This window comes from Atta colombica, unplaced genomic scaffold (assembly GCF_001594045.1).
Source record: "Atta colombica isolate Treedump-2 unplaced genomic scaffold, Acol1.0 scaffold1, whole genome shotgun sequence".
Taxonomy (NCBI): Eukaryota; Metazoa; Arthropoda; class Insecta; order Hymenoptera; family Formicidae; genus Atta; species Atta colombica.
In genome coordinates, this window is record NW_017259183.1 from 2502348 (window position 1) to 2509979 (window position 7632).

The following is a 7632-nucleotide window of genomic DNA, read 5'->3' on the forward strand; positions in this document are numbered from 1 at the left end:
AGGGCCATGATTTCATGACCATCCGCCAGTGAAATCCAATCAGACGTTTAGATTTAAAAGAATACACCAATAGCAGTGAGCATTCGTTCTATAAGTTCGCTGAAAGTGAACTTATAGAACCATTAGTTGCATTCAGCGGACTCAACAATTGAATGAGCGCTCGGTGTTATTGACGTATTCTTTTAGATCATCCAATCAGCATTTTAGATCTGGAAGAATACATTAATAGCAGTGAGCGCTCATTCAATTGTTGAGTCCGCTGAACGCAGTCATCGTGTTCACTCCAAATCTTATTCCAATGACGAGATCTTATCGAAATGTTTTATTTTCGAGCGGTGGAACACAATGACACGATGAATGAGCTCGAGTGGAACAATGGACCAGCAACCTGCGACAAAGATAAATCAGTACAAAGAGCTACATGGATCTTCAAGTCTACCCAACGCGAGCACGAGATCAAGCTGCGGATGCTGCATATCGAATTGGAGCGCGCGGAGCTGCAAAAACAGGCTGCCGTTAATGAGCTGAAAACGTCCGAGCTCAAGAAACAATTGATGCTGGATCAAGTCAATGAATACTACAGGTCGAATCCGGATAGCTTTAATTATGCTCGTTTTTATTAATGTATGTTTAATTTATTTTGGTTCAATTAACTCTTCATCTTTTTCTAATTCTAAAATTAGAAAAAAAATGAAGAGAGAATCGAATTGAAATTAAAGTTAATCTACATTGATAGAAACAGGTAATAATCAATCAAATTAATTAAATCCTCGGATTAAATTTAATTAAGTTGACAGAATTTCTTACAGTAAAGTTTCTAATTATACATATAAATCATTATTTTTATAATTTGATTTTTCTTTTCATTTCTTGGACAGAAGTTAATCTTCAAAAAATTAATAAAATACAAATATTACATAATCAGGTTAATTGGAATTTGATTGAACTCATTCCGAGAAAGTAATTGCGTTTAAATCTATGGAATTCACAATATTCCCGACACAAGCGCCACAATACTAACTGGTCGTAGCTGAGTTTCGCGTTCTAAGAATAGTGTTTCGTTCATGACTCATTCATCAGCTTGTCCTGTCGATTTGCCAAGTTTTCGATAGCTTTCAGACCCAGAGTATTTCGTGATTGGAAAAATGCAACGATCGATTACGACGTTTTCGCGAAGCATCTCTGCGTTAAGGTATCGGAAGAATTCCTCAGTTTCAAAGTCGAACAATTAGTCGATCATTTTTAATTCATACTTCATACCCGGCGTTTTCCCGCAAACATAAATCCAGATATCATCGTTTTTATTCGCAATACTGACATATTCTTCTTTTCGAATTTAGGAATATCTTCTCACACATAAATAGTCATGTATTTTTTCAGCATGGCACAGATCTGTGATATGACTTGAGTAGATGCCATATCAAAATTATGTAATAATTAGGCGGAAAGTGTAGCTGACATAACCCCTGAATAATATTTCATTTCTAAGCAGAGTTTTGCCAAATGCAATGCAATTGCAAAAGCTGTTATTTCATTCATATGATTGTTATACCTTTAGATCCAGCAAGAAACTAAGGAAAAACAAAAATCAATCATATTAAAGAATCTTACAATAATTGCTCTTTCTGCTGAATGCAGCCATTAGCAGAAAAAACAGTTTTGCAACTGTTGTAAAATTCTTGAATATGATTTATACATTTAGATCTAATGAGGCAATAAAGAATTTTACAACAGTTGCAACACTGCTTTTTCTATTGAACATAGCCATTGTTACATTTAAAACGTATTTTGTTACAGTCAAGTGAGAATGGTTGGAGAACGTGGTTCAGGTGCTGGCAAGGGAGGAGGTGGTGGTGGTGCTGTTCGTGATGCTGGCGGTTCTTTCGGAAAGATGGAAGCTGCTCATGAGGATCAATACTTCTATAATCTGGTCAGTATATATTTCTTATTAATTTATCATATCAACGATCTCATTTGTTTACACAAGTCTGAAATGTTATTTTAGCAAAAGGAACAGTTACAAAAGATGCGAGAGAGCTTGCACGATGAGATCTCATTCCATGAGGAACAGATCAAGCGTCATCAGGAGGCTATTAACCGTCACAAAAAGCGGATTACAGACATGGATCAGAAAGAGTGAACAAAGTTATATTAGCGTGATACTCCGACTGATCGGCGGCTTTATTATTGGTTTTAATGTAAGAAAATAGTTCGAAAATAGTAAAACTAATAGAGTATCACACAGTCTTCTGTATAAACTGTTACATTACATCGATATTAAATGTAATGCTCTTAATATATATGTTACTTAAATATTGAATGGTGTTTCTTTATATATATATTGTATGTATCGCTTTTAACGAGATTATCGACTTTGTACTTTGAAATATCTGCAAGACAATTATACTTGAAAATAAAACGTATTTTTCATTGTTGCTTAACCTCTTCTTGGACATTGAGTCATTTTCGAGAGGTGCGCCAATTCTGATGCTAGTTTGTTTTGTCCGTTTCATACAACTTCGTTAAATATTTTTCCGTTTAATAAATAGTCAAATTCGCGTTTATATACATTCTACATAAAATTTTTTTTATCAATACCACAATGCTCCGACTTGTTTTTAGAAAAACTTGCAGATATAGGTATTTAATTCGCTGATAATATATTCCACTGTGTTTTCCATGCTTTAGGTTATTTTCCTAACGCTCTGATATGAAAAATGAATTATTCCTTCCAGTTTTAGACATCTTAATGAAAGAAAGAAGCACGATTCGAAGATGGATCAGACATCGCCCGGCGATATTGCGTGCGAAACGGATTATTATCATAAGCAGGTGATGCAAATATTTTCGTAAAACGTCATTTTAGAGTCAAGCAGTAACCACGACGTAGTAAGATGTTTCGGATAATCAGGACAGGAAATTGCTGAAAGTCGTTAAGGAGAAGACACAGAACGAGGTGAAACATATGCAGAGAGAAGTGCAAATCATGAAGAACAAGATTGATGAATACAATCGCGGCATAAACGAGAATATGAGATTTCTAAAGAGCCTAGAGAAAGATTTATTTGCTGGTGGCAAGAAGACCTAAGCAAACAATCTATATAAATTTAAAAAAAATTACAGAATAAATATATTAATAGATCTATCGATATCCGTGATATAGAGCAGTAACAAATTTCACTCGTAAATTGCTTAATGTTATTCTGACATATATATTTTTAATGTGTTTATGTGTACATGAGAAAATATGCTGTACTGAATATGAGTTAGTTTCTAAATCTTTTTTTTTTAATGAATTAACAATTTCGCTTATTAAATTCGTGAAATGTTCTCAATTTACACAATTACTATGGGACACTAACTACATATTGCATAGAAATTTTAATGATCTTATATATATATATATATTTTTTTTCTTCTTTTCAATATCTCTTAAAACAAATTTGTTAATATTTTTCAAATAATTTCATTACATATAATGTTAATTTTATATCGATCGATAATAGCATCTTTAATTAATCGATGAGGTTTCTTGATTAAGATTATTAGTATTGCAACTCTCATATAACACATATAACACCGAATTTGCAGCAACACCACTGCAAAATATCTGCAATATTGCTGTAATTTTTGTGCAACTTTGTACTGTAGAGGAGCATATTAAATTGACCATGAAACTAATTTGAGATATTGATTTTCAGTTGAAATGATGTTTCAAGTCCGAGAAACCAATCTAAACTGAAAAATGTAATTGCAAAAATTGGCATATAAATATTATTAAGCATCTAAATCTTATAAGAATAGGATCTTTAGAGCTGTTATTCATAGTCCTTATTTTAAAATCATCTTAAATGTTGATACAGTTCTCTTGATTCACAACTTAAGATAGTCTTAAATTTAGAGGAATCGACTTTAAAATACATTACAAACCCAGGTGTGTATGTAAAAAGTAATCACAATATACATGCGTATATGTGAGATTATTGGCTTTCCCTGTAAAAATAACATTATAATATCATACATTAAAATGTGTAAAATGTGTAAATTTTTGAATAGAGTGTAGTGTGTTATTTTTACTCAGAAAACTCAAATAAATAATGACTCACGTATATTGTAATTACTTTTTCCACACTTGAATTAATAAGGGGCGATTTAATAAGAGTAAACACGATTCCGAATGTCATGTCGGATGAGCGTTTATATCGGGCGGCGTTTGTAATGAACGAGTAGCGCCACGCTTTGACGGTGATTGCGATCGGTCGATGGCAGATGGCGCTGCACGCGGGCGCGGCGCAGCGAGGCAGCATGGCGGCCAGTCGGGTCGGTCTGGTCGACAGTAACGGGCGATCGTCGCGCCGCCCAGTGTCTCGCGGTTCATCGATCAGTGTGGTGTGTGTCGCGCGTTGTTGTTCCGGGAGATCTTTTTTTTCTCCCCTCTCCCTCGAGTGGTTCTCTCTCTCGTCCGTCCCCGACGTTTATTACGAGTATACTGCCCTCGCGCCGTCATCTTACGCGGAACGTCGAAACGTTGAAACACCGTCTCGCGCCTTTCACGTTCCTCTTTCACGTCAAATTCGTGCGCGTGCATACGGGACGGGCGCCGGGCGAGCGGGGCCCATCGGGATCACGGGATAGAAAGATGCGACTAAGGATACGCTGGATACTTCTCCTTAGCACGGCTGCGGTGATTCTCGCGGGATGCGACGCCGCTACCGAGGTAAGTTTCCATTCACATCAATCGAGAGAGAGAGAGAAAGAGAGAGTCTCGACTGTTCCGAGTCGTGACACGCGGCCGCGATGCGGCACGATGGGCGGAAAGAGGGTGAAAGAGGAAGAGGAAGAGGCGGCTGGCTGTCTCTCCTCGCGTTTCGCGAGACGAGAAGGACGCGCGCTCTTCGTTTTCTCGTCTTTCCTTTCCTTTCCTTTCCTTTCCTTTCCTTTCCTTTCCTTTCCTTTCCTTTCCTTTCCTTTCTTCTCCTTTCCTTTCATGCATATAACGTCACGAAGACATGCTCGTATACACGTACCTACGACTAAAGGTAAAAGCATACGCTTGCCTTTCCCTCCGTAGCGTTAAGTGTTACACCGCTATTGAGGCACTCTCGCATTCTTGGCGTCTCGTCGAGTCAGTGGTGTTCAAATCGAGGCCCCCCCTGAAGTGCGTCGCTTTCGTTTTACTATTCACTTCGCAGTCTCTCTTTCTCGTTTGTTATTTTCTATTTTCTATTTTCAGAGAAATAGAATCTTTTTTAAATTCAAATGATTAAACAAAATCGTCTCCACTTTCACCGACTTAAAAGAGCATGCATACCTGCTTACAATTCGAAAACAAAACACTTTTTTCGGAGCAACCGTCTGTCTGTCCATCAAAGGAGCGCGTCGGATTGAAGAATGACACACTCTCTTTCCTCCGTCTTTCTCTCTGCGATTCAAACTTTTGTTTCGATTATAAGCAGATCTTCACGCGCTAAAGATCGAGTTTACCTTCCCCCGATAGCGGTGTAACGAGAGAACGTCCGCGTTGTTGGTTCTGTTAATAGAAACTTTGGAAAGAATCGCAGCAAGTTTGGCGCGCGCAATCTTGGCAATTCATTAATAAGGAAAAGTGAATTTTGAAATTAATGTTTGGGCGCGCTCGGCTTTTGAATAAACGAGCCGCGACAGATGCCAATTACGTCCTACCGTTTGTCTCTTGTTTATGTTTTTATCGTTAAAATTCTCGCGGCCGTTCGTTAATTAGTAAGCGAGAATTCTATATTGTAACTCGTGCACGCTTTTTGCATTACACGGAATAATGGCCGTTCTAATGACGGTGACAGTGTAATTCGACGGCGGCAAATACGAGAGCAAAATATTTGTAACGTTCTGTGCAGCGTTGGAGGGTTTTTTTTTTTTACGCTACGCGTTGACTAATGGCTATATAGCGTAGCAATTTATAAAGGCACCCGCGATATCGGTTGAACAAGATATTCGACCAGTTTTATCGTCATGTTACGTTACGTTACGATACTTTACGCTCTCGCGTAAAAAGCATTTTGTCGAAAAAGAGGAGGAGCAACAAAAATAAAAACGGAGTACCGCGTTAGATTTTATTGTCTGTGAAGTGACGAGGAGGAGAGGGAGGGAGAGAGAGAGAGAGAAAGAGAGAGAGAGAGAGAGAGAGAGAGAGAGAGAGAGAGAGAGAAAAGTCGATCCTGAAGCGCATCACTCGCGTATCGCAACGAAAAAACAGCTTTAGGGTAACTGGTGGAGGGATCGAGAGAGTGCAAGGGCGTAACGTGCTAAATTTCGTGACCGCGAGGCATAAAGCTATGTTACGATATTTGCCGGCTCTTCGATATTCCGAGCTTTTCGCCCGAGAATATTTAAAACCGCTTCTCCGATCGTCGAATAATTAAAATCACTAGAAAAATTCTCATATCTCGGATTACGTTCTCTCGAGGCGAGAAGGGCTTCTTTCTCTCCGTCACGTTGAAAAAAATATTGTCTCGTGAAAAACGCGAGAAATTCGGCGCGAATATATTTCGAAGAAAAAGTAGCAGTCTCTCTTTATTTCTCTCTCTCTCTCTATCTCGAGCTCGAGCGGAGCATAAATCCCGTACACTCCGCTTACACGGAGCGTAGTTACATTTTACAATTGCGCGAGGACCTTTAATGCAAGCGACGGAAGGAGAGAAGAGGAGGAGAGGAAGAGAGAAGGGCTGTGTCCCGAAAGGCCGGCTGGTTTTAGCGGCCGATGAAATATCGCCGGTAATAATCTCGCTGTCTTCGCGCGGAAAATGCATACCTCGGTGCCGTGGGTCGCCTCGTCGCCACGCCGCTTAACTGTAAGAGGAGCTTATAAATATTCTCTCGTATCGCTGCCATGCCGCCATCGTCGTCTCCGTCATGGCTCTTTAGTTGAGAAAAAGAGTCGTTTCTTAATAGCACGAAAGCCTCGTTATCGATGCGCTTCATCAAGTTACCCGAAAATCGAAACTCCCTTATCTATTCTTTGCGAAATCTTTTCTCGTGCAATTATTTTACATTAACACGCATTCAATATCGAATGCTACGATACATTCTCTCGGCGCGAAATCCTCTATTTGTTTTCCATGAATCTTTGGATCGCGAATAGGTCGCCACGTATGTGTGTGTGTGTGTCTGTGCGCGCTTTAAATTGCTTCCCGGTCTCTCCCAACAAAGAAATGTCAATAGGTGACTACGGGTTCGTTCCGTGAATTCTCGTTTCTTGTTATCGGAGAATGGATATACGAATAGCAGACAATCGTACAGTAAATAAAACTTCGCTCGGCGGTTGAAACAACGATCAGCTGATGGTAGGTTTAATTTCGCACGGCAATTTGTCTGCCGCGTATTATTTCAAGAAAAGCGGGAGTTGCGTGCGCCAACGATTCTTCTTGGAAATCTCGCCTTTTTCGCCAGAAGCAGCACGGAATGTATGACGACTACAATTCGAATGATGGACATTAATGGCCTTTTGGCGACGCCTGACCCGTCCGTCGTTAGATCATGTCTTGTGGCTGATATGTATATACTGGTCGAGTTATGTACCACATGCATATGTGTGTGTGTGTGTGTGTGTGTGTGTGTGTGTGTGTGTGTGTGTGTGTGTGTGTGTGTGTGTGTGTG

The 7632-nt window shown here is 39.3% G+C and overlaps 4 protein-coding genes across 4 annotated transcripts in view; all 4 read left to right on the top strand.

The window, feature by feature from the left end:
• LOC108686595 overlaps positions 1 to 623 on the top strand; it is a 2820-nt gene extending 2197 nt beyond the window's left edge. Inside the window, exon 4 of the mRNA XM_018192021.1 lies at positions 334 to 623. Within this exon, the coding sequence (XP_018047510.1) occupies positions 334 to 623 (290 nt within the window). The remainder of the gene's footprint in view (positions 1 to 333) is intronic.
• Positions 624 to 1050: 427 nt separating this feature from the next.
• On the top strand, positions 1051 to 2308 carry LOC108694735 (ATPase inhibitor mai-2, mitochondrial-like). The gene is made up of 3 exons (XM_018204382.1): positions 1051 to 1192; positions 1798 to 1930; positions 2006 to 2308. Exons 1-3 carry the CDS (start codon positions 1146 to 1148, stop codon positions 2138 to 2140), a joined length of 315 nt encoding a protein of 104 aa, XP_018059871.1. The 5' UTR covers positions 1051 to 1145; the 3' UTR covers positions 2141 to 2308.
• Positions 2309 to 2615: 307 nt separating this feature from the next.
• LOC108686668 lies at positions 2616 to 3088 on the top strand. Its single transcript, XM_018192128.1, has 3 exons — positions 2616 to 2640; positions 2736 to 2832; positions 2912 to 3088. The coding sequence occupies exons 2-3, from the start codon at positions 2776 to 2778 to the stop codon at positions 3086 to 3088; spliced, it is 234 nt and encodes a 77-aa protein (XP_018047617.1). The 5' UTR covers positions 2616 to 2640; positions 2736 to 2775.
• A 1243-nt stretch (positions 3089 to 4331) lies between these two features.
• LOC108694726 (syndecan) overlaps positions 4332 to 7632 on the top strand; it is a 75592-nt gene continuing 72291 nt past the window's right edge. The window contains exon 1 of the mRNA XM_018204369.1: positions 4332 to 4717. Within this exon, the coding sequence (XP_018059858.1) occupies positions 4640 to 4717 (78 nt within the window). The 5' untranslated portion in view covers positions 4332 to 4639. The remainder of the gene's footprint in view (positions 4718 to 7632) is intronic.

Excerpts from the sequence above, each read along its gene's own strand:
- LOC108694735 (XM_018204382.1), top strand. The coding sequence starts at position 1,146 with ATGCAACGATCGATTACGACGTTTTCGCGAAGCATCTCTGCGTTAAG. Across the intron at positions 1,193-1,797 it reads CGAAGCATCTCTGCGTTAAG|TCAAGTGAGAATGGTTGGAG; the intron begins GTATCGGAAGAA and ends ATTTTGTTACAG. Across the intron at positions 1,931-2,005 it reads ATCAATACTTCTATAATCTG|CAAAAGGAACAGTTACAAAA; the intron begins GTCAGTATATAT and ends ATGTTATTTTAG.
- LOC108686668 (XM_018192128.1), top strand. The coding sequence starts at position 2,776 with ATGGATCAGACATCGCCCGGCGATATTGCGTGCGAAACGGATTATTAT. Across the intron at positions 2,833-2,911 it reads CGGATTATTATCATAAGCAG|GACAGGAAATTGCTGAAAGT; the intron begins GTGATGCAAATA and ends TCGGATAATCAG.